Source organism: Sceloporus undulatus, chromosome 3 (assembly GCF_019175285.1).
Source record: "Sceloporus undulatus isolate JIND9_A2432 ecotype Alabama chromosome 3, SceUnd_v1.1, whole genome shotgun sequence".
Classification (NCBI taxonomy): Eukaryota; Metazoa; Chordata; class Lepidosauria; order Squamata; family Phrynosomatidae; genus Sceloporus; species Sceloporus undulatus.
Window position 1 is genome coordinate 88372939 of NC_056524.1, and position 27119 is coordinate 88400057.

At 39.9% G+C, this 27119-nt stretch overlaps 1 protein-coding gene across 2 annotated transcripts; it reads left to right on the top strand.

Moving 5' to 3' along the window:
* Positions 1-7075: 7075 nt before the first annotated feature.
* On the top strand, positions 7076-25949 carry ASB11 (ankyrin repeat and SOCS box containing 11). Of its 2 annotated transcripts, none has more exons than XM_042460677.1 (7): positions 7076-7253; positions 16812-16891; positions 18599-18706; positions 21656-21806; positions 22121-22255; positions 23379-23570; positions 25026-25949. In XM_042460677.1, exons 1-7 carry the CDS (start codon positions 7076-7078, stop codon positions 25148-25150), a joined length of 969 nt encoding a protein of 322 aa, XP_042316611.1. In that variant the 3' UTR covers positions 25151-25949. The 2 variants fall into 2 exon arrangements, with proteins under 2 accessions (XP_042316611.1, XP_042316612.1); XM_042460678.1 differs by lacking the exon at positions 7076-7253 and adding an exon at positions 12762-12909 and having other exon boundaries at positions 25026-25948.
* The last annotated feature ends 1170 nt before the right edge of the window (positions 25950-27119 follow it).

The window sequence follows — 27119 nt, forward strand, 5'->3', positions numbered from 1 at the left end:
TTGGTATTGTTTTCCATAGTGCATGAAATAGCTATGTTCCTTGTACTGGACAGAAGAGTGGAGAAGCATCACCTATCAAAGTAATAAAAATGGAGTGAGCACAACTCTTTGAGAAGCAGCTCCGTTCTTACTACATTTTATCACCCCATTGTCCTTTAAAAATGTTTTTGGCACATAGCCCTTGGGAAGTTCCTTCAAAAAGTAATTATACAAACTCTGGTTCCCATTAATTTCAACAATAAAGTTCCTTTCCAATGAGCAGTGAGATTTATATGAGGTCATTTGGGAAACCAATCAACTGTTAGTGTTACAATCCACCCTTCCTAGCTGCCTGTCACCCAATGATTGCATGAGATTGTATCAGCCTGCATTCAGGTGATTGCATCAGCTAATTATCATTATTGCAATGGCCAACAGACTGGAAATGATCGATATACATCCCCATTCACAAAACAAGGAGACACAAAAGACTGCAGCAACTATAAGACCATAGCATGTATTCCCCATGCAAACAAAAAATATACTTAAAAGTCTGCAAACAGACTCCAGCCATCATACATGGAGAGAGATGTTGCAGAGGTGCAAACTGGACTCAGGAAAGGAAAAGGCACTAGGGGTCACATTACAAACATATGATGGCTAAAGGAGTGCACCAAGGAATTCCAGAAAATAATCAGCATGTGCCTTATAGACTATAGCAAAGTGTTTGAGTACATAGATCACAAAAAACTATGGAATGTTCCTAAAGACAGGGGAGTGACACTACATCTTATAGTCCTAATCAGAAATCTTTTCATAGGCCAATGTGCAACTGTTAGAACAGAATATGGAGAAAAAGAATGCAGCAGTTCCCAGTTGACAAAAGAATCAGACAAGGCTGCATTTTATCATGCTATTTGTCCAGCTTATACACAGAAAATATCATATGATGAACAGGTTTAGACTTTGAAGGAGGAGGAGTGAAAATAGGAGGAAGGAATATCAACAATCTAAGCTATGTGGGTGACACCATACTATTAGCAGAAAAGATCATAGACTTAGATCAGCAGTTCTCAACCTGTGGGTCGTGCTCCTTTGGGGGTCAAATGACCCTTTCACAGGGGTCGCCTAAGATCACCAGAAAACACATATTTCTGATGGTCTTAGGAACTGAGACCATCGGTTGGGGGTCACCACAACATGAGGAACTGTATTAAAGGGTCACAGCATTAGAAAGGTTGGAACAATTACTAAGGAAGGTCAAAGAAGAAAGTGCAAAGGCAGGCTTGGTGGTGCTAAACATAAAGAAAGTAAACATAATGACCATGGAGGACCTACGCAAATTCAACCAAGTTGAATTGATCAGAGCTGGACAGTGAAGAATGTGGATAAGAAGAAAATCAAGTCATTTGAGATGTGGTGCTGGAGAAGATGCCATGGACAGCGAAAAAGAACAACAAATGGGTCCTTGAACAGATCAAATCTGAACTCTCCCTGGAAGCTAAGATGATTAAACTGAAGTATCATACTTTGGCCACATCATGAAAAGGCACGACTCATTGGAAAATACAATAATGATATGAAAGGGAGAATGTAATAGAAAGAGAGGAAGACTACATCAGATGTATAGACTCAATCAGGGATGTCATGTGCCTGAATTTACAGGATCTAAGCAGAGCAGTGGAAGACAGGGGATCTTGGGGGTCATCCACAAGGTCACCATGAGCTGAAGCTGACTCAAGGGCAATTAAAAACAAACAATAATCCATGAAGTATGTATTTTTAGTAAATCCAATAACATCCAAACAATGCCACGGGACAGACCTCCCCAAAAGGGTGGCCTGCCAGCAGCCTTTTTCCCTCCAGAGGGATGCTGTAGTCGCCAGACTGCGTGGCGTCCATCTGGCGTAAAAAGAACCCAGAAAAAAATGGGTTCTTTTTGTGCTGCTGGGCGGACATAATGAGTGCGCCAATGGTGCATTCGTTATGTAAGCGATGTGCAGCAACGTGCGGATTCTGCACGTCGCTTATGTCAAAATGGCAGTGCCCGTATGGACAGGATACCACCATTACTATGCTGCCGTGCCATGCTAGGGTTAGGGACCGTGCGGTTGGTGTGCAGTCCCTAACCCTAAAATTGGTGCCAGCACGGCACATTTGGCTCTTCTGTTCCAGGCCAATGATACCAAAATGCACAATATTCATGTTGCAAGCTTTCAAAGCTCCACTGGCTTCTTCATCAGGCAAGGTGTTAAAAAACATACAGGAGGGGGGGAAAATAAAGATGTCAGCCATAGGCCTGCATTTTGCTGTCTTTGTTCTCAGATGATATGGAGGGGTATTTCTTGCAGGCTGTAACCTCCTCCTTCTGGCCATGTGCTTACTGGGAGATTCTCAAAGTCCAGAAAATGTAACCTCAGATAGTAAGATCCTAGTACATTGGCTCTCTCTTTAGGATTCCCCTGTTGTGGCTATAATGCGATATCTTGAAATCCAAAACACATGCAGGAGTTGCCGTGTTGGCCATATTATTATTTGAGGTTTCTACCTGCAACAAAGGTAAAACAGCCCCCCCCCCCCCCCAAAATACTAGGACTGGATTGGCATGTTTTACCTAGGGTTGCCATAAGTCAGGACCTCCAAAATGGGACAAATGTAGGATAACATTTTCAAATGTAGGACACATTTTTAAAATGGAGGACACACGAAACAATTCGATGATTTTTTATAAAATGTTACTACAAATGCATGTTTCTTAGGCATGATCAAAATGGAGGACATTTTGGCATTATTCCTAGACAGATGGCAGAAATATACTTCCCTTTTTGGCCAAACACCCCCCCCCCAATTCCAAAACATACACGACAGCACATTTGGGCATTTGACATGGCTTCTTGCATATTTCAGAGGCTTATTGCATAACCAATCCCTTTGGGTTTAACATTTAACAAGGTTATCTATTTAACATAGGTTATTACATATTTCTGTTGCTTATTCCATAACCAAGGTCGCCATAAGATGGAAAGGAGTTGAAGGCTCACAGAACAGCAGCAACAACAAAAGAGGAGGAAGAAGGGGGGAGAAGAAAAATGAAGGCGAAGGAGAAAGAAGAAAAGAAGGAGAAAGAACAATAGGAAAAATAAGATAAAAATAAGAGGAGGAGGAGGGGAAGAAGAGGAGGAAGAGTGGAAGAAGCAGAGAAGGAGGAAGAGGAGAAGAAGAAGGGGAGGAAGAAGGGGAGGAAGAAGAGGAGGAGGAGAAGAAGTAGAGAAGAAGAAGAAGAGGAGGAGGAGGAAGAGGGGGAAAAGAGGAGGAAGAAGAAGAAGAGGAAGTAGAGAGGAAGAAGAAGGGGAGGAAGAGGGGAAGAAGAAGAGGAGGAGAAGAAGAGGAGGAGGGGGAAGAAGAGGAAGAAGGGGAGGAGGAGGAGAAGAAGAGGAAGTAGAGAGGAAGAAGAAGGGGAGGAAGAGGGGAAGAAGAGGAGGAGAAGAAGAAGAGGAGGAAGAAGATGAAGAAGAAGGGGAGGAAGAGGAGGAGAGGAGGAAGAAGATGAAGAAGAAGGGGAGGAAGAGGAGGAGAGGAGGAAGAAGATGAGGAAGATGAAGATGAGGAGAAAGAAGAGGAAAGGCTTTTTTCCCAGCCTGGGCTCTGTTCTCGGCAGTGGAGCCCAGGCGGGGAAAGAAGTCTGGCCTCGGCGAGGCTTCTTTCCCTCCTGCAGCTCCTACAGAGCCAAAGAGGGGAGGGAAGCCCCCCCTGCCAAAGGAGAGAGGCCTAAACAGATCTCTCTCTTTCCCCCACCACCGCTATTGCAGACTTTGCAACAAAGCCCAGGGGCGGGGGAAATCCTGGGGACAGGGGCAAACCGAGGCGGGACCATGCGGACCCGCCCAAAACCAGGAAAGTCCCGCCCACAGGCGGGATATGGCAACCCTAGTTTTACCTCAACACCGGTTTTTAACACTGCCTGATGAAGAAGCCAGTGGAGCTTTGAAAGCAACATATATATTTTGCATTGTGGTTGTCTCAATAGAGGTATCATTGTTTGGATGTTATTGGATTTGCTTTATGGTGAACATGGCTACCCCTGGATATGTATTTTTAGTTTTATCATATTTCAGTCACTTGTTTAATATTTCTGTTAGGCTATTTTCTTATTGCTTTTGTTTGGAATTAAATAGCTTCATGCTCAGAACTATTTGGTAAGTGTGTACTCTATTTTTTTTTCTAACACCCTACTTTTTAATTTAAACAGACACCATTAATATTCAGGCTTCAGGGATTTAAAATTTGCTAAGTATATACCAAATTAGTGCTAAGCTGTAACATTAGAAAATGAATTATCTTCTCAAGAAGTAAAGATTGTGATGGAACCCTAGAATTTCCAGCACATTTGAGTATCGATGAATTTCACCAAGCAACCTGGATGCTACATCATGTTTCTTGCATTTAGGAAACTGCTGAGCATGCTGAAATGGATTGTCAGTGGTGAATAGATGAGGTCTCCTGACATTTGTGTTCTGCATGTTCATGCATCTTTCCTGACCTCCAGCCTTCATTATCATGCTGTGTACCTTTGGACACTACAGTTCATCTTTCCCTTGCTTGCCTGGAGGAGTACTCACTCATCCATTTTTGAATTTCCCCATACAAAGAAGTCAATTGTGATGTTAGTTTTTACTTTAAATCGCAGCTCTGCTGCTACCACAGTGTAAAATGACCTCTGTGCAAATAAAGAGCCAAGTCTTCCTCCCTCATAAAGTGGGCTGACATTTAGCCAAATGGTAATATTTCTCCCCACAGGAGTCTCTTATGATGAACTAAATTGTGGGCAAAAGCAATTTTGAAAATGGCTTTCATGCAAGAATGGTAATAGGTTGTATTTTATAGTAATACAGCATATTATCATATATTGCCTAATCTCCTTTTAGTCTTGGAGCAATTAACTGACCATTTTCACTAATGTCCATCTGAAGAAAATTGGTCTAGACAACTGTAAGTAGCCAATAAAGCTTTACTTTCAACTGGCACAATGCAATTGATTTTGCAGGAAAATATTATATTCCTGTAGCTCCACCTAGTGTTGCCAGGGCCTTATTCCATTTAGTAACAAGTCTTGGAATTGAGGGGAAATGACAAATTATCCTGGAGGTCCTAGACCCCATTAGTTAAGATCTTTGGGCCTCTTGTTTGTCATTGCTGCTTCTCATCTGGTACAAGAGAGCTACAGACAATAATGTCACTTCTCTCCCATCCTATAACCCCCTTAGATCAAGCAGAATCTTTTTTTTATCTCCTCCACCCCAAGTGGAGGAGATAAAAATTTACAGCGCTTTATAAATAAAGGTTAATAAATAATAATAATAATAATAATATAAGTAAAATTTCTTCCCGAGCTCTTCTCTGATCATTAAGCTGCCCCTAAACATGTCAGCTGCACTTCTTAAAACCTGTAGTTAAATTCAAATATGCACCTGACTATCATGTGTAATTTGGCCCTCCAGCTTCAACTATCTTTATGTCAGAATCACTTTATTTTTAAAGGAACAAAATGGGGGTTTGGAGATTCTAAATTTGGCATACTATTAAACAGCCTTTCAAATACACCAGCTGATTATAAAGCTAAGGGATGATTCATCCAAAACATGGTTTTGTTGAGAGGTAAGCAAGACTAACCTAAATAGGTTAGAGGGTATTCCATTTCTGCCTATTAACAATAATGTATTTATCTAATTTGAGAATCCTTTTTTGAGGAACTACTCTAAAATTTGGAAGATGTGAACAAAATGTTTCATCTTTTTACTGTCACCAATTATTCCCTTTTTGAGCCACCCATTTTTTTATAGTCCAGAGAAATGAACATAGTGTAGGGAATGGAAAGTAAATCACTTATATAGATTATGGATTTATATATAGGATCAGAACCTAGATCTAAGTTACAAACTTGCAACAAATTAGAAGGTATATCAGTTCAGTGGTTTCAGTTCAGTGGCTTCAGACTTTCTGGGTGACCCATTTCATCTCTAATACATCTGTTGGGGTATGTGGCACAAAAGCAATAAACTCCTTCGAGGATCTTACTATTAAATAAATAGTGTTAAAGGAGTAACATCTAAAATTTATGACTTGCTGATCAATTCCACTCACAGTTGTCATAGAGGTACTAAAATAGTTTGAGAGATGAATGTAAAGTTAGCAAATGTCAAAACAAATATGGAATGAGTCTCCTGCATTCTGTCTCAGCATATATTAAGGAGCATATGATTAAGATTTTACATAGATGATGCTATACCCCATGGCCAATGAATGGTATTTCTAAAGATTTAAGATCAAAATACTGATTTCGAATTCTAAAATCCGAAATACTCCAAAGACGAAAACTTTTTTCATGGGTGGCTTAGATAGTGATACCTTTGCTTTCTAATGGATCAGTGTGCACAAACTTTGTTTCATGCACAAAATTATCAAAAATAATATATAAAATTACCTTCAGGCTATGTGTATAAGGTGTATATGAAACATAAACAAATGTTGGGCTTAGACTCAGGGTCCCATCTCCAAGATATCTCATTATGTGTGTCTATGCTATTACAGGTATTCTAAAAAATTTTTTAAAAGTCCAAAATCCACAACACTTCTGGTCTCAAGCATTTTGGATAAGGGAGACTTGACCTGTATAGTTTGGGTTGCAAAAGTCAATGTGGCTATTAAAAAGATACGGAGATTTCAGCCAAGTTGAGATATAATACATACCTAAACTGAATACCTAAACTTCTTGTGCCATTTTTAAAAAACTTGCAGTTAATTTGTTTTTTATTATTTGTCTGGTAGATTTCCCTTATGTGTTCCCTGCCATCTTTTATGTTACTTTTGCACAGGCTGTGTTATTTAATTCAGGCACAGAAAAACATTCAGTGTTTTTAATCCTAAGCATTGTTATTTGATATCAATAGCTTGCCTGTGATTAAAAAAAAAACAGGGTGTATTTTTGGCAACTGAGGAACATAAACTGCTCGAAGGTTCAAAATAGATGTCATATGATACCAATAATAGTGAACTGTAACTTAGCAGATGTGTGAACTTACACAAAGGGCAAACCAAAATGGAGGGCAGTACGATACTCTATGCTTTCAATAACATTTATTTTGCCATTTTTGCTTTGTTTTGTTTCAAACTCTTAATCAAAATCTCTTTGGCATTACTAACCCATTTCTATATTGTGAAAGGGAACAGGAAAGAGGCTGCCAGGATAGCTGAAGAAATCTATGGAATAGCCCCAGGTAAAATGCTTACACACACATAGATTATATTTAGTAACTCAGATATAGTATGCTTTACATACAGAAATGTTGTCTAATGATTCTGTTATCATATTTGAGGCTGAAAATCCTATTTACACACATGCTTTTGCAACTAAAACTGAGATAAAGTTTAAGTAAATTTATAAAAAGGGGAAAATATGCACTTTAATAAGAACTTTATTATATTTGGGTTGGAAATACTGTTATGAATGCTTGTTTTTAATAACAATTCTGTAGCAATGCAACTTAAACAAAATATCCTTATTTGTTTAACACAGTCTTGTATTACATAACCAGAGTGCAGCGATGCAAAAGATTTAGAGTATGAAAGAAGACACTTGAGAAAAGTTCAGTGCCTGCTTAACCAATTGTCAATTGTAGCTTGGCTTGGTGCAATTCCTTCTGATTGTCTCTGCTCTCTGGGTCAGACAGTCTGTTTACAATTTTCCTACAAGTGGGTGGACTTGGGCCTGGCGCCAGAGGGGTGGATATGATGGCCTTCTAGTGGACTTTCCACCCCAGCTTTTTACGAGTCATCTATTTAAAGCCCTAAATCAAATTACTAATTCCAACTAAGGGTGCATCCACATTGCAGAATTAAAGCAGTTTGACAATGCTTCAACTGCCATGACTCTGTCCTACAGAATCCTGGGATTTGTAGCCTCGTCTGTCAGAGAGCTCTGTTGCGTGCCTCCCAGTTGTTTTCTGGCTTCTGCCCCACGGGACTCAGAAGGCACAGCCCCCCTAGCAGCCTCTTCTAATGTGGGGTGTGGTGGTGCAGCCCATTAAGGTTAATGGGGCATTGGTGTGTGCCTTTAAGCCAATTTACCTAATCACATTTTTCTTGGCAAGAATTGTTCAGAGAGGGCTTTTTCCTTCTTCTGAGGCTGAGAGAGTGTGAGTTATCAAAGGTCACCAAGTGGGCTGAGAGGGGATTCAAACCTTGGTCTCCAATTTTTAAACTTTTACAACACTCTGGCTTTCCTATTGGGGCTTTCTTGTTGTTGTTGTATGCCTCCAAGTAGTTTCTGATGTTTGACAACACTGAGGTGAATCTATCACGGGGTTCTTGGCAAGATTTGTTCAGAAGTGGTTTTTGCCAGTGCCTCCTACTGAAGCCAAGAGAATGTGACTCGCCTAACATCACTCAGTGGGTTTCCGTGGCCAAGCAGGGATTCAAACCTTGATCTTCAGGGTCATAGTCCTATGCTCAAAACACTGCACCACACTGGCTCTTTCTTGAAGCATTGTTGTTGTCATTGTTGTGTGCCTTCAAGTCGTTTCTGATTTACGGTGACCCTCAGGCAAACCTATCATGGGTTTTTCTTGGCCAGATTTGTTCAGAGGAGCCATCCCCTGAGGCTGAGAGCATGTGATTTGCCCAAGGTGACCCAGCGGGTTTGATGGTGGAGCAGGAATTCGATCCCTGGTTTCCAGATATAGCCCAATGCTTAAATCACTTTGCCATGCCAGCTTATCCCACAAGAACATAGCATAAAGTTGGAGTGGGGAAACCCCCCTCTGTTCATTTTCCCTCTCTTTCACTCTAAAGGCCTGGGTTGGGGGATGGCAGTGTCTTTGGAGTCCCACCAGGTAACAGCTACGTGGGATTCTGAAGGCTGCGGCTGCCGAAGGCACCTCTACCCATCTTGTAGCACCTTTGAGACTAACTGAAAGTTCATGCATCTGAGGAAGTAGGCTCAAAAAAGCTCATGCTACCAGCTTCTTTCTTTCAGTCTGCATCTATACTTTAGAACCCAAGGCTCCTTTGCTGCCCAGCTTTCTCCCGGAAAATTATTATTATTATTATTATTATTATTATTATTATTATTATTATATTTAATTATTTATATAGGTTTTATATAGCACTTTACAAATGAGCCTTTGTAAAGGAAAAGAGCTGGGCAGTGGTGACAGAGGCCAGGCGAACGCTCACCCCTCAAGTGAAAACTTGGAAAGTGAACTTCTAATGTTATAGATAACTCTCAATTTAATAATAAAAACCATGGGAACCTTAGGAACCTGGGGCCTTCTCTCACAAAGCCACAGGTCCACGGACGAAACCAGGAATTGGCAAAGGACCCAGAAAGTTGAAAATTCCAGTTTTATTCTTAAAACCAGCAAAGAATAATGTCCTCAGTGGATTTCAAAGTTCCAAAATTGAGGCCCAGAACAAGACAAGATGGCTTAATTTTATAGTCAATTACACAAAGAAACTTTCCATCACATCTCATTGGTTAATTACAATTTAAACATACAGAATTCTTACAATCAAGACAGAGAATTATGCATATATTAATAACTGCATCATCACTCCTTACCCCTTCCTCAGGAATTTAGTAGATTTCAGTAACCTTCCCTTTAACCTTCAACAGTTGCATTTTTATCTAAGTTGTGTGTTATGTCTACTTCTGCTGGTGCCAGCTCCTTACAGGTCACAATGCACTTATTACTTTATGCTCTAGTTCCCTCTAGTTTCTAAGCCTCATTTTAAAAGCTTTTCTTTTAACCAAAGTGACTCCATCTTTCTATGGCTTTTTATTATAACAGGAAAATTATGCCACTGTACTTAAATCGCCAAAATTGAATTTTGAACCACTACACTAAAAGTCTAGCTGCAGCCCAAAGAAGTTTAGCCCTATTAAATTTTGTCCCTTGCCTGCTACCAAGTTGTTCAGACCTGCCCTAAGGCAACCCTATCATGCAGAGAGTTTGCCATTGCCATTGCCATCTTCTAAGGGTGAGAGAATGTGACTTTCCCAGAGTCACCCAGTGGGTTTTCATGGCTGAGCCAGAATTTGAACCCTGGTCTCCAGAGTCATAGTCCAAGACTGAAGCCACTACATCACACTGGCTTACCAAACTGCAAAACTCAGGATTTTGTATGACAGAGTCATGGCAGTTAAAGTGGTGTCAAACTGCTTTAATTCTGCAATGTAGGCGGGATACAGACCGCCCAAAAAGGGTGGCCTGCCGGCACCTGGTTTTCCACCGGAGGGAAGTCTCAGCCACCAAATGGCGAAGCTTCCCACAGGTGAAAAAAGAACCCACAAAAATGGTGGTGTGGTGGTGGTGTAATAAGTGTGCCACAGTGCACCACTGGCGCACTCATTAAGCAAGTGCTACGCAGCATCATGCAGATGCTGCGCAGCGCTTGCGTAACAATGGCGGCGCCTGTGTGTACAGGGTACCACCATTTTGACGCCCTCGTCACATGCTATGGTTGAGGGACATGTGGAAGCCCTGCTCCGAGGCAACCCTAGCATATGATGAGGGTGTCTTAAAGGGACGGTATGTACCAGGCCGTAAATACACCCTCAATCAGAGCTATTTGAATTAATGGGATTTGCTTTCAGTGTTAACTTATTATTCAGCAATTCATTCATTGAGTCTAGTCTAGTTGGGACCAGTAGTTTATGGCTGCCTATGACTATAAACATATTAAGGTAACACATAAATGACATTTCATTTTAATATAAATTTGCTTAATCAGAAATCTTTTTTATTGCTTGCTTCTTCCCTAAGAGTTTGTTTTAGCCTTACAAATATAAACAGTGGATCACATAGTAAAATATAAATATGAGACTCAAAGTAGCTTTCTTAATGAGGACTCACTTTTCTGCAACATCATTATAAGTATAAATGATGTGTCCTAGTGAAGTCAATAAATCTGTGTCAGAAGAAATCAGGTTATGACTGTATACCACAATTTTAAGCAAGGAGTGCAACTGTGCTGGGGCAGGAGACAATGAAGTTTATCGCACTGGGGTTAAAACATTCCCCGGTTCTAACGTGCACGCACAGGGCCGCGCACGGAACGTGACGGGAATGCGATGGGGCCCAGAACCCCATTTTACCACACAGCGGAATGCCGCCTTTGCTGGCAGGCGTTCCCATTGTGTTCCCATTGAGTTCCAGAGGGCGCCATTTCTGGAAACTGTTTCAAAGCATTTCCAGAAATGGTGCCCTCTGAAACTCAATGGGAATGCGATGGGAACGCCCGCTGGCAAAGGCGGCGTTCTGCTGTGCGGTAAAATGAGGTTCTGGGCCCCATCGCGTTCCCATCATGTTCCGTGTGCGGCCTCGTGCGTGCACATTAGAATGCACCGGGGAACGTTTTAACCCCAGTGCGATAAACTTCAATGTTTGCTCATTGTTCCACAGTGGATTTCACTGATGCTGAAAATAATGCTGATGCAAAACTAGAAATGACTTTCAATTTTGCTTATTTCATTTCATTTCATTTTTATATATAAAAATGCCCTTGGTAGCTGCAAGGGTTGATTCCAGGATCACCTGTGGATACTAAACTCCATGGATGCTCAAGCTCAATTCAGTACAGTGACGTAGTAAAATGGTGTCTCTTATACAGTATAAAATAGCAAAATCAAAGTTTGCCTTTTGGAATTTATATTTTTTTAATACTTTCAATCCATCAGTGGTTGACTGAAAGACTGACTCTGTGTGTGTGTGTGTGTGTGTGTGTGTGTGTGTGTGTGTGTGTGTATAGAGGCTGTTTTTGGCCATCTGAAAGACTGAGCTGATTGTACGGTAGAAATAATGTATGTTCTTGTGGTGGATTTCAGACAATTTTTCTGTTTTTTTTTAAAATGGGGACTGAAGACTTTTAAAGGAGGTTTTGGGGGGGGGATTAAGGATTTGGTCCACATGCTGTTGAGAGAGTATTATATTCTCTTCATTACTGAAATAAAATGTTTTTCTCTGTCTGTTATGCTATTTAAAAAATTCACATCTGAGTGCAAATAGTCCAACTGGATGTGTTGACTAATGGGACTGAACGGAAAACTGTACTAAGGTCTTGGAACCAAATCATAAGCTACTTTGGGTAACTCCCAAACAAACTCTGAATTTTGGAGGGAGGTCATTTTCCACCTGTAGAATGTATATTTATGAATTAATTTGGGTCTATTTAGATCCTGAACATTTTCTTCTACGTTCAGGACTCAGCCAACTTTGTCTTTCCCCAGAAAATGGCTGTGTTTGCTTCACCTTGCATATGTGAAACAAATTTTAAAGACTGTAAGACTGTAAGTGGTGCCAGTTAGACTTATGGTTGAACTCACAAATCACATAATCAACTCAGGCAACAATTCTATCTGGATTTTCTAGTGATGCTAAATCATTCTGTACATAGGCTAGACTGCAGTCCTACCAGTCACTGAATGTTTTTATACCGTATATATTTTATAACACACCAGTTTGTCTCACTGAAGGCCTTTTTATTTTTACACAAATAAATAAATAAACACACACACATACATACACACAAGTTTTTCATTCATATAATTTTTAAATCTTCACATTAAGCATGCACACACACAAAGATGTCAGCTCTCTACCATCTTTTTGTCTGCTATGTTCCTTCTTACATCTCTGTCTATACAGTATCATCTTTCAAGACAGAGTCCTCCTGACTACTTTACTTCTGCCCCAATTAGATTACAGGTTCATGATTACTGTTAAGCTTTAAAGCAACACCATTTAAAAGAAGAGCTAGACGTGCTAGACCTTCAGGACCTTTTAAAAAGCTTTCCCCCTCCTGGAATGCCTTCAGTACCTGAAGAAGTAAGAGATGCAGTTTATGGGAATTACATTTGTCATATGTTTCAGGGAGGTATGTTTTCATAGAAATGTTTTATGAAAAGAAATTAGGTGGCCATATGTATGAAGGTTGTACTTACAGCAATACGGCATGCACAGTTATTTATAGGTTGGGAACGTTCTTGTTTTCACTGTTATATTTAAACTATCACATGTTGCACTAATGTGTAGTTTAGCACACTACTTGTTTACAGTGTCACAAGTAAGGTAATATTTGCTTTTTTGAGTTTACTGGCTTAAGAACATAAAGATATTTGAACAGAGAGATTCAGAATCCAGTTACTTCAAGCTGAAGCTGCATCAATTAAGGGCTAAAGTGAACGTGGATTTTTGCTTAATGTGACCTAGATTTGGCTCCGACTGACCAGTGTTACCACAAAAAGAAGGCATCCATTTACAGGGCAATCCTATGCATGTTTACTCAGAAGTAAACCACAGTAGGGTTGATTCTTACTGCATTCAAAGGATATCAGCCTTCATGTTTCAGCAGAAGCATATTTTAATGTATTGTCCTTATATAAGCATTTATTTATGAATTTAAACTAATATACACATCTTACTTACACATTTTACTTCATGTATGCATTTTACCAATTGAGAATTTCTCAGTTGTACTCACTGTTAGCCTTTACATTTTACAATGTGTGCATTATTCTGTGTCTACTTTATGCCATCAAAATGCCAAATAAATTTATTAAGTGTGAAAATTCTTTAAGCTACGCGTGCTTTTCTTGTGATATTATGGAAGGTTTCAAATCCTATCATTTAAATTACTCTGTTGAAACCATGAAAATTTTCAGTCCCTCCTCTGGGGCAGTAGTTGGCTTCCATGTAAGATTTATGGCAAATCCGCTTGGATTTTTATTCCAGCCTTCAAATGAACTATCCAAGTGAACACACTCTATCTCCCATATAGCTTCAATCCCTTGTATAGCTTCTGTCAAACCTGGAATAAAAGCCAGAGCAGATTTCTATGGAAGTACCCTGACAAATCCAGCAGGATACCATGTTCAGAAACTTGGGTTTCAGTAGTTAAAATGCAGAAAACCTTTATTTAGTAACTACATATCCAGTCCATTGAGAGTCATTATCAAACTAAACATCAAGCATTATTATTACCTAATTAAACTGTACACAATTTCAAATTCCTGGTGGGCTTAATTCTCATTCATTAAAATTAATAAACACATTTCTCCCTCTTGTTCCCATGGAGCTCCTTCTTTGTTGTTACAGTAAGATTCTGGTTTGTTTTTTTGGTTTCGGCTAGTACAGCTAAGTAATTAAAAGTGAATTTTATTTAACTGAATGGAATCTGATAGTAGACTGATGTCAACAGTTTATTTAATGACACTGTGGTCTGAAACACATCTGCCAAAAGTGGCATGCCGACGCAGATACTAGGGTTCCAGAGTGCATGGCAACCACATGCTCCGTAACCCTAGTCCATACGGGTGGCGTCATTATAGTGACATCCTGTCCACATGGGAGCCACCATGATGACGCCGACGCCACACAGCTTCTGCATGTTGCTGCACGTTGCGTACGTCACGAGTGTGCCAATGGCCACAAAAAGAACATGGAAGAACCGGGGTCTTTTTACTGTGGAAGGACACCACACAGTTTGGCAACTGCAGTGTCCTTCCGAAGTTAAAACGGGTGACTCCAGCCGGCCGTTTCGGTCTGTACTGTCCCAATGCTGGGTAGATTCTGTTTTGAAAGCCCAGGGTTCCACACCAAACAATGAATGAAAACAACATTGTATAGAATGTTTTAAAAAAAACCCCAAGAAGTGGCAGCAATTGGACAACAACAGTCAATGACATACATACAAGATACGGAGCAAACATTGTTTCCAAACTATGTACATTACAATTATTCTTAGCATCTTGTTCATGTCTTCTAGTTGTTATACCAATAGAACAAGTCAAGATGTTTTGGAATATGGCTCAGAAGGTTTGTACTTGTTTAACTTAACTTCAAATCACTAGAAGCCTGCAACATTTTCTATGTTTAAGGGCCTGTTTTCATGGGCCAAATGGCCTATATTATCCTTGGCCTAGTGTTGTCCTGTGTGGACGATGCAGGCAATTAGCCCTGGACTGGGATCAGTTATCCAGGACTAATCCCAGCACAAAGGGGCCTTAATCGGCTCCAAAATTACTGGCTGTTTGACACTGAGTTTGCCCCATACCTACATCTGCTATCACATCTTTTCTGAATGTCCTCGCGGCAGTCTCTGATGTCAGAAGGAGTTACCTGGCCATGTGGGTGTAGTCAGGTGCCTTGTTTCTACCTTATGGGTTGTGCAGGGTGTCTTCAGAAAAGATGCAGCAGCAGCAGGTAAAAGGCAGTGGCAGTAGGTCCATGACACGGTAGCAGCGTAAACACTTGCCCACTGTCACACTGGCCTGTAGACTAACCTGGTTCAGAAGCAGGGTATTGTGTTCTTCTGCTTAGGCCCTAAGTGAACTATTTTCCTTTAGGCCTTATAGTTATCTTCTGACCACAATACATTCTGGTTATTTTTAAATTTCCTTCTTTTAGCCTTCAAAGTTCAGGCACAAACAGTAAAAGGAAGTCAGGTTCCCCCTTGTCAAAACCTAGGAGGAGAAACAGGCTAGAAGGTGTTTCCTGAGGCATGGATATCATTAGGGAGAGAGAGGGAGTGATACAAGGAGTTCCTTTGACATTAGGAGTCAAAGATTGGCCATACCTAGCTTAGTTTATATTCTTAATATTATTTATGTATTTGGTTGGTTCTTAGAATCAGAGAATCATTGAGCTGGAAGAGAACTCAAGAGCCATCTAGTCCAACCCCCTGCTATGCAGGAAGACATAACCAAAACACTTCCAAAAAGATAGCTGTCCTGCCTTTGTTTAAAGACCTCGAAAGAAGGAGACTCCATCATACTCCGAGGGATTATGTTCCACTATCAAACAGCTCTTACTGTCAGGACGTTCCTCCTAATGTTGAGGTGGTATCTCTTTTCCTGTAGTTTCAATCCATTACTCCATGCCCTATTCTCTGGAGCAGCAGAAAACAAGCTTGCTCCATTTTCAGCACGACACCTTTTCAAATATTTAAACATGACTGTCATGTCACCTCTTAACCTTCTCTTCTCCAGGCTAAACCTATCCAGCTTCCTAAGCCACCCTTCAGGACATGGTTTCAAGAGATACCATTAAAAATACCTTTTTGGTTGCCCTCCTCTAGACACCTCTCATCCTTTCATATCCTTCTTGATCTTGAATTGTGGTGCTGAAAAATAGACACAATATTCCACCAAAGCAGAACAGAATGGCACTATTACTTCCCTTGAACTAAACTCTATATTCCTGTAGTGTTATATTACTATAATGTTCTAGTGTTAGTGTTCTTTATTACAGGTATAAGTATTTTTATACAGTGCTTCAGTCATCCTTTTAAAGCAATTTATATTTTAAAGAGCTATCTTGCAATGTAGTATATTACTATTCCCAGGTTAAAGGGGAAAGATGTGGGTGAGTAAATGGAAGACATATGAGACTGTGAATGGAGTGCAAAAATGGAATTAGATGGAAAACACATGAAAATGATAGTTTTGTGTCAAATTCCTCTCTACTGCAATAAAATATAAGATCATTTATATGTTAAGGCAGTATATCTGCACTCTTTCTCTCTTTCACACACACACACACACACACACACACACACACACACACACACACTCACACACACACACACACACCATAATCAGAAACTGCCAAGTTGAGGCAAGGACCTACATATTATTCAGAGGAAGGATAAGACTTGAGGGTGCTATTTGCCTTCCAGAATTGCCAAAACAATGTCATCTCATAAAGAAAATCTGACAATATATTTGCTTCTCTACATTTCTGTTTGTTACAATTATTTTAAACAACCTTATTTCATAGGCTCATGGGCAGATAGATCTCCACTTCATGAAGCTGCATTTCAAGGGCGCCTACTGTCTTTGAAAACCTTGATAGCACAGGTAAGACCTCTGATGCTTAATGAAGCATATATTTTTTACAAATATTCCAACATCATATTACAAACTACACAAATGAATAAAATGTGAAATGTACTAATACAAGGTAAACTGAGCAGTGCTTGCCACCCCACAAACACTTCATGTACTCTCCATCTTGTTTAAATTATTGAGATTAATTAAAAATTGAAGATAAAGTTGTATTTACTAGAAAGTTCCAAATCAAGTAACTAAATCATGCAGTCTTATACTAAACAACCTGGTGGTCCCAGTGAATTCAGACTTACATGGATATGCTTAGGGTTCCATTGTCATAATATCTACAATTTCTGGATTAGTGTTGTCACTGATTAATTGTCAGTAGTCACTGACAAATCATAAATGATTATGTTTGAAAATATATTTGTAATACCTCTGTAAAATTTTCTTAGGTATCATAGTAGTTTTGCTTCTGCAATTTATTCCCTTCCTTTGTTAAACTAACCTTTATCCACATGAGTAAAAACAAATAATGTTGATATTGTTATATTGCTTCTAAAATTTAGTGTATAATTTCAACTAAATCTTTAAGCAAAATGGAATCGTTTTCTAGATTTGTTTCAGGAATATACTATGGTGAAATTATTTGCAGGTATCCTGCTGGTGAATCCCAACTAGAGTAGACCCATTTAATCAATAGTTTAAATGTGAGTCAACACATAGGCAAATCCCATTGATTCAACGAGTCTACTTTAGTCATGATTTAAGCCATTATTTTAATGGAGAGCAGGAGAAAAAGTCAGCTAGAAAGTAGCTATGTAAGCATCATGTAACAATCTTTTCAAAATACAGCATACTTACCATATTAAAAATATATTATTTTTCTGAAGCATATGATTTTTCAATTCTCCACAATCTTTGCTCACACTCCGCACACATATCTGCACTCATGGACAGCTTTGCTAATTTGTATTTGCCTGTCCTTACACAGGTTCACCACCATACCAACCACCCCCCTGGGAAAAGCTAAGCCCGCTAACTAACACAAAATATCCACATTGTTTCACCTATTCACCAGATGTCCAGTCATTTAAACCTTCCGTCATAGCAAGCATAACTATAAATAGGTTCACACTAGTGAGCAGATTTCAATGTAGAGTAATTTGTGGTGTTAAACTTTCTCTTCTTTGTTCCATCTTCCCCTGTTCTTCCTCCAAAGAGCTCAAAATGTTGTTCATTACCATGCCCCCAGATTTTATCCTCATAGAAATTCTATGGGGCAGGTAAAACAGAGAGACAGTGGCTGGCCCATGAGTTAAACCTCTTGGATTAAATTTATCATCATCATCATCAAAAAAATTAAGTAACCATTGTAATTATGTTTTAATGAGAAGTTTTACTGAACTATAAAAATGATAATTGTTGTAGTAGCATGCCTTAAAGTCATTTCTGACTTATGACAACCCTATCTGGGGTATTCTTGGCAGAATTTCTTCAAACCGGATTTGACCTTGTCTTCCTCTAAGGCTGAGAGAATGTGACTTGCCCAAGGTCACACAGTGGGTTTGTATGGTCCCACAGAGATTTGAACCTTGGTTTCCCAGTGTCCTAGCCCAGCACTGCTGAAACCACTGTACTAAGCTGGCTCCCTATGATCACAATATAGAGCAGTTGGAATAATGCTTTTTGTTGTTATTTGGAAAACTTACATGACTTTATTCTGAATTCTAGGGATTCAATGTGAACATTGTTACAATAGACCGTGTTTCTGCCCTACATGAGGCATGCCTGGGTGGCCATGTTGCTTGTGCAAAAGTGTTACTGGAACATGGAGCTCATGTGAGTACTACAGTATGCATCACCTTTCATTATGATGAGGTATTCTTTTTCAAAGGGGACTGAGCAGGGGGATTCATTATACACTAATGGGAGTGTCATCATCAAAGGTGAAGTATTCAATATCTGAACTTTACATTTATACGGATAACAGGAAGCATGAAAACTATGGAGATGGCAAAAAAGACAGGAGCATAGCAGGGATTTTCCATGAATAAGAAGCGGTGCTAGAATTCCTCTTTATTCATGGGATAATTGCGATGCCATGTCATAATCATCAAGTTATTATGTGATATTGATGGGAGCTACTCCTATGCTCCCATCTTTTTTGCTAGAGTAATAATCTGTTATGATGCAGCACATTTTGCTAGAGTATAGGCTGGAATTTGGTATCAGCTATTTAGCTATGTATATGATGGAAGAAGCATCATTCGCCTATAGTCTGATTGCTTGCAGAATGGACCTCTTTTTCCACATGCAGCTGATGCCCTGTAAAGTAGGTTTGGCAGGGAGTTATGATGATGGCAATAGTATCACAATAAATAGTGATCATGAATATGAAACAAGTGACCAAGATTTACTCATCCATTACAGTTTCATATTCATGATAGCTACTTAGTCATGATTGTGACACTAGTGCCACAATTGTAACTCCTTCCAACCTACTTTACTGGGCATCAACTGTATGGGGAGAAAGAGGCCCATTCTGCCAGCAAATGGCACATGGGTGAATGACATTTGTGTCAGGTCAGGCCAGGAGAGGTTGCACAGCTAAGCATACTTAATGTAAATGATACAGAATTCTGACTGCAGTTTTCAGTTCTAGTCACCCCCATCTTGAAAGGATATCATGAGGCTCAAAATATTGAAGAAGAAGGCAGCCATGATGAAGTACCTTTCCTATAAATAAAGGCTAAAACATTTCTGTCATTGTAGCTTAGAAATAAAGGTAATCAAATAGGAGGTGAGCCAGATAGAGATTTATAACATGTGGCAAAACTGAAGAGAAAAACGTGTTTTTTTCCTACCTAGGAGAGAACAATCTGAAAAAGTCCAACCTGTGAATATAATAAAAATGGAATCACTGTAACATCAAGAGGCAATGGCCCTTAGCAGACATGGCTACAAAAGGAGCCTAGAGGAATTCACGAAAGACAGCCCATCAATGTCTATTAGCTGTGATAGCTAACTGGAATTAAAGCCGGTGTAATTTTCAATACCAACTGCTTGAGAAAATTGATTTTGTGCCCTCTTGCTTGCAGGTATCCAAGAAGCTGTCTCAAGATACAAATTGTTGATGAGATAGACCCCTCTTGTGGTCTGGCAGGGCTCTTCCTGGCAAAAAAAACAAGACAAGACAAAACAAAACAAAAACACTGTAGCTTTTTGCTACTTTTTGGGGGGAACAAAAAAACCCTAAATAATCCACTCAATATTTTTAAGATTGCAGTTATTACTACCCCTATCCTAATGCTGATTTCCCAAATGTCTGTATTTTATAGCTACAAGTTTATTTTTATTTATTTAATTTATATCCCACCTTTCTTCCTGCATAGGACCAAAGCGTTGGTGTCCCTGTGCTTGGTGTCATGCAGTGTAGGGGGGTGCAGTGATGTCTTACTGCTTGGGGGTGGTACTGTGGCCTCTGGCGGTGGTTTGGGATCCAGTGTGGCTGCTTGGTCTGCTGGTAGGGTGGTGGTGGTAGTGCAGTGCTGGATAGCCATTTGGGGTCTCGTGTGGCTGCTGGGCAAACAAGAACAGTACGCAATGCCTTTTCTTGCTTGCCCAGTTGCTGTGCCAGTCCCACTGGGTGTAGACCCCCTTGGGCTGTCACCTAGTGTGGTTCACAAACTTGCACCCTCCTAGTGATTCCATTGTATTAAAGGCATATTGCATCTAATTAAAACAAATTACTGCATCTAATTAAAACAAAGAGAAATTACAGTCCAGCAACATTTGAGGGCTGTATTTCCCCTTCCTTGGTTAAGACCAAGACCAGCCATTGAGATGAAGAAGTCATGATATAGTCTGCCCTTGTCATTCACACCCATGGATATCAATATCTGTGGATGCTCAAAAGTCCCTTTATATAAAATGGCATAGTAAAATGGTGTCCCTTATATAAAATTGCAAAATCAAGGTTTGCATTTTGGAATTATTTTGTATTATTTTGAATATTTTCAACCTATGGATGGTTTCAGGAATCCATGGATACAGAGGCTTGACTGCAGAAGAAAATAATCACACAGAAATAATAGCCTGGGACCTGGGTGTGTACTGGGCGGGGCATGTGATGCAGCTATCTTGCAAAAGCTAAGTGCATCCGAAAGATGTCCTATATGGAGGTCTGTGTGAGTTGTGGAAGCCCTATTTATTGTTCCATGATGGAAGAAGCATGGGTTTATTAAAATATTCATACAATCCACAGTCACTGGATCATAATTGTAGAAATGATCTCTCCATGAACCACTTTTCCATTCTGTCTGATGAAATGTTAATGTAACTTTAAAAAAATTAAATATTTCACAGGAATAAATTTTGTCTCCATAAGATTACTTACTCCTACTATGGGTTTAAAAAAAAAATAAGGACGTGCCATGTATTGATCAATAATCTTATCATGTCTGGTATTGGAAGCCCCAAGAGAGCATCTCATGGATTTATCTTTACCCTCTCTCTCTATTACAGGGTTTGGAAAAGTATGACTTCCCAAGGATGTTTTTGTGGTTCTTAGCACCTCCAGAATCCATAGATTAGCCTTTTTCTAGCACACATCTCTGACCATTCTCCTATAACTGCGATATTGATCAATTTAACAGAGGAAGATCTGCAATGTATTAATAATCTTGTATGGAAAATGAAGCAAGTTCTTGAGAGTCCGTTGATACAATGTGATTAGATCTCTAACGGCATCCATTCTTTGCCCGGTTCTGACTTAGATCTGTGTTGTAGGTGAATGCAGCCACCATAGATGGGATCACACCTCTGTTTAATGCTTGCTGCAGTGGCAGTGCGGCTTGTGTCAACATGTTGCTTGAATATGGTGCCAGGCCACAGCTGGAGAATCACTTCACTTCACCAATCCATGAATCTATCAAAAGAGGTAACAGCACGATTTTGAATGATTATAGTTAGAAACCAGAATCTTGGATTTCTTACATAACAGAGGCAACCCCTTGCCTTCTCCTAAAGTTTACGCCATGTTACTCTTGTTTGCAACACCTAGCTGTGTTTTATTTTGCATAATCCCTTGACCTATAGGTTATAGGCCACCAGGCACCTATGGCACTGGGCTGCCTTCTCTCTTTTTGGCATTGTGCAAATATGTGCTCAGGAAAGTCTGATGATACAGGACTAAAGAGTGTCTCCTGCAGCATTATAGTTCATCAAGTTCATCTCCAATCTATCTTTACACAGGCCACAGAGAGTGTATGGAGATCCTTTTAGACAATAATGTAGATATGGACCAAGAACATCCACAGCACGGAACACCACTTTACGTGGCCTGTGTGCATCAGAGGACAGATTGTGTCAAGAAACTTTTGGAACTAGGTATGTGTGTGTTGGGGAGGGACATTTGTATGTACACCCTCAGACAGTTCTCATTCTTTGATTTTATTTTTCTCATTAGGAAATTACTGTTCTCCTTTTCCTCTTTTTGTGTGAAGCATGTGTGTTGTATGCCTGTTTGCACACATACATGCCTATCTAACATTTTTCAGTCATTTAAAACACAGAAGTCCTTTACATATCTGGAGACAATGAAGATTATCACACTCAGATGGAACAAGGTTGGGATCGCTCTCCCATCCTTATCCCATTGATGGGGGGGATTGTGCGAAAGCCTTTCATATTGTACATGCTAATTCTGTCATTATCCTGTCATTGATGTGGCACCGCATTAATGCAAATTCCCATTAATGCAAAAATGCTGGGGCAATGCCACTTCAATGACAGGACAATGACAGGATTAGTGCAATGTCATTTGGTAGGCTTTCACGCGATCACTGTCACTCGTGCTTTTCAGACGGGACAGTGTCCTGATAAGCACAATGTTGTATGAAAGTCCTTCCCACAATCATGTAGGAAGGATAAGACAATCACTGTCCCATCCCCCATATGATAATCTTAAAAGTTTCAATACTTACAATTATAAGATGTTTAAAACAAGTCTCTTATAATCAAAACCTTTAGTTTACAGTATTTGATACAGTATATATTTGGTTTGGAATGGACAACTTTCCCTGAATGTCACTTCTCATGTTGCTACCATTTGATACCTGTTCTCTCAGCTAAAGCTTTAACACTAAGATGTTTTGGATTTTGTTGTTGTTATTATTATGTACCTTCAAGTTAACTCTGACTTACAGCAACCCTATCAGAGGAGTTTCTTTGCAAGACTTAGTCATATAAGATGTTTGCCTTTGCCTCCAAGGATGAGAGAGTGTGACTCACCCAAGGTCATCCAGTGGGTTTCCATAGATAAGGGGGAATTCAAACTCTTGTCTCCCAGTGTCCTTGCCTAAGATCCAAACCACTACACCACCTGTAAATAGTTATTTCACAACACCAATAAGGGACAAACTGAAGACAGAAATTCAATTTTCAGTTTGCTTCATTGTGCATCCATGTAGAGCTAACCAGTTTGTTTTAATCTCAATGCATTCTCCCCCAGGAGCTAGTGTTGACCTGGGTAAGCGGCTGGATACCCCACTTCATGCAGCAGCTAGAAAATCTAGTGTGGAAATCATCAACTTGTTAACAGACTATGGGGCCAACTTGAAGTGCAGAAATTCTGAATATAAATGTGCCCTTGATCTTGCTGCACCAAATAGTTCTGTTGAACGAGCACTGTTGCTTCGAGAAGGTAAGGTTCAAAGGTTTCCCTTCATCTTCTTTCTTGCAAATGATTAAGCCTTATTGTTTAACTGATTTATTATGTTTTGTTTGGATGCATAAATATCCATGACTAGCCATTAAAGGATTTGACCCAATCAGATCAGGCTTGCACAGATTAGGAAGTAGGGAAAGCATATGTCTGAAAATCGAGGAAACTATTCTTGTAGTGTTTTAAATCTCTGGAAGCATGTATTGATGTATACAGTCCTCCCAAATGGGAAATTGCAATCTTTACATTGTAGGGTTCATCTACGTCAGGGGTGTACAGCTGCCAGGGGCTGGGGACTTGGCCCCTGCCCTGCAGGATCTTGAAGGTGTTTATCTACACCTCTTTGTTATGCCTACCACCCCCAAAAGTTCTGGTTTACTTTCTGGTTAAAGACAGGCATCTCCTGAGTATAAGGGTGCACCAACACTGCTTTGACACTGCTTTAACTGCTATGGCTCCATCCTACAGACTCCTGGGATTTGTAGTTTTGCGAGACACCAGCACACTTTGGCAGAGAAAGGTAAAGACCTTGTAAAACTATAAATCCAAGGATTCCATAGGATGGGGCTACAGCACTTAAAGTGATATCAAACCACATTATTTCTACAGTGTAGATGCATACTTCAAGTGGTGTCAAACTGCATTATTTCTGAAGTGCAGAGGCACCTTAAAATAACCCATGGTGACATTACTCCCACCTATCCTGTCAGAGGTATGGGAGCATTTTTGTAAAAAACAAACAATCCCCCCCCCCAACTTTGTGGAGATTGAGATCCTAAAAGTAAATTTGAAGGGTATTAAAGGCTGTATTTTCTCTACTCTGGATCTATAGCTCAAATTTTCATCCTCATCAATGTCTAGGCTAGATTGTAATAATCAGATTCATGTCATACCTAAAATGTGCTATGCTTACAGTGGTTTAACAGCTTCTGTACTGAATTAAATGAGAGATGTAAACTGCCAATCTCCAGATGATTTTAGATCACACCTCCCACAATTTCTCATACTTGACTATGCTGGTAGGGCTGGTGGAATAGGTAGGTCAAAAATATCTGGAAGGTCAAGTCATGTATATGACTTGCACTTGACCAAGGGCCCAAACAGGCAGACCAAAATAAAGCTGCTTCAGGTCACTTTGGAAGTATGCTGTTTAAATGGCACACACATCTTAAGAGGCCACATGCTGTGCCAAAGTTGTGCTCCAGTCCTTAGGACTGGAGCGTGGCTTTGGCATGACTTCCGGCCTCTTAGGATGCATGCATCATTTTAACAGCATACCTCCAAATTGACCTGAAGCAGCTTTATTTTGGACTGTCTGTTTGGGCCCCAAGTTAGATTCACTATCCCAGGGTCAACCACCAGTATTTTTTCTCCATTAATATATACTTTATTCTGAATTCCTACACCCCCTTAATTTTTTTTATTTTGCTGCAGGCCCTCCTCGACTTGTCCAACTCTGCCGACTGTGTATCCGAAAGTGCTTGGGACGATCGTGTCTTTATGTAGTCAACAAGCTACATCTTCCTGAACGACTTGAAGATTTTCTTTTGTTCCGATAGCTTTATAATTGTTTTAGTTTGTGTGTGTGTATGTGTCTTCAAGTCAACTGTCAACGTATGGCAACCCCGTGAATGTCATAAGGTTTTCTTGGGCAAGGAATACTCAAAGGTGGGTTTGCCATTTCGTTCCTCTACAGTATAGCCTAGAGCACCTGGTATTCCTTGGTGATCTCCCACCCAAGAAGTAACTAGAGCTGACCCTGTTTAGCATACAAGATCAGATGGGATTGGGTACCTTTAGGGTATTTAGACTGCTATAAATTGTTTGTAGTCTGACCAAAAAGGAAAAGAGAAAGTTGAAAAATGGCAGGAAGATTGTTTACTTTTAAAATATTAAAGATGAAAATCAGCAAAAAACAAAGGCATCAATTACTCTTTACCCTGTGTTTATTGCTATTAATAAGCAAAACTGAAGGTGACAAGTGAATTATTTTATGCCAAAAGCCCTTTCTATGGGCTGCTGAAGATCTCCATCGTTTAATACTTTGTCCTGAACCAAGCCAGCTTCCTTCAGTAATTACAACAAAATAGATATTATTTTTCATGCCTTACACTACCCACAGGGAAAAGTTGGCTACACTGATTATGCATATTTATCGGGTAGCAACCAAAGTCATAATTCAGGTAAAAGTTTATGTCAAATTAAATACTACAAACAGGAAAATGTAATTGCAATTAATGCTAATATCTGTGGTGACTGAGACATATTACTGTAACACTATCCTGTAGCATCTAGAAATTTAAAACCTCTACAGCCTTTTTAATGCCACATATGGTTATTAGACATGTATTTTCTTAGAAGTGTATAAAGTTCTCTTTGTTCCAAAACACACTGCAGAAATAATCCAGTTTGAGAGTGCTTTAATAGCCCTGGCTCAGTGCTTGGGAATCCTGGGAACTGTAGTTTATTGTGGCACCAGAGCTCTCTGACTCAGAAGACTGAATGTCTCATCAAAGTACAAATCCCAGAATTCTGTACGTTGAGCCAGGGCAATTAAAGCAGTCTCAAACGGGATTATTTCTGCAGTGTGTTTTGGACCTAAGATACCATTTGCTAGCAGCACTACTTGCTTAAAAAGTGCTAGAAAACATCATAAACACAAGATGCCTAGCTCTCTTGCAACACAACCATACTCCACCTTGAGCCGCTAACTGGTATTGTCTTTTGCCTCTTTTACAGAGCTTTTCAAATTGTTCATTTAAAACACTGAGCTGGAAAAATGTGTGGGAAAATATGCATTTTGTTCATTTACAGTCTGCCCTTCTCTTACGCGGGGGATCCATTCTGGACCCCCCCCCCCCCGCATAAGGGAAAATACGCGGATGCTCAAGCCCCATTCATGTGAATGGGAAGTGCCACCCCTTGTGCCCCACACAGCTTTGGACATATGCTCAAAGCCACGTATAATGCGGGTGCACTGTACTACCTCATCCAGTATTTACACCATCCATTTTATAGTGCAGCAACGTTACTTAATAGTTAATTACAGTTGGCCCTTGGGTTTTTTTATACATGGATTCAAGCATACAGTTTGAAAATACTCAAAAAAAGTATAAATTTCAAATATCAAACCTTGATTTTCCATTTTTTTATAAGGGACACCATTTTGCTGTGTCATTATATTTAATGGGACTTGAGCATACATGGATTTTGTTATACATGGGGGATCTTGGAACCAAACCTCAGCAGATAACAAGAGTCCACTGTATTTAGTTCCTGTTCGTACTTTCACAATTCATTTCTTTATTTGTACAAAATTTTATCTAGTCAGCAGCCCAACCCACAGCATTTGGACCTGCTGAAGTTTCCAAACAATTTCCATAGGCAGTCCAAAGGAAATTGTGTTGCAGTAATCGAATTGGGATGTAAACGAGGCATGTGTTATCGTGTGCAGATGTACTCTTGGCCAAAGCTGATACCTGGGCATCCAGGCTCAGATCTGAATCCAAGAGAGGACCTAAACTGCAA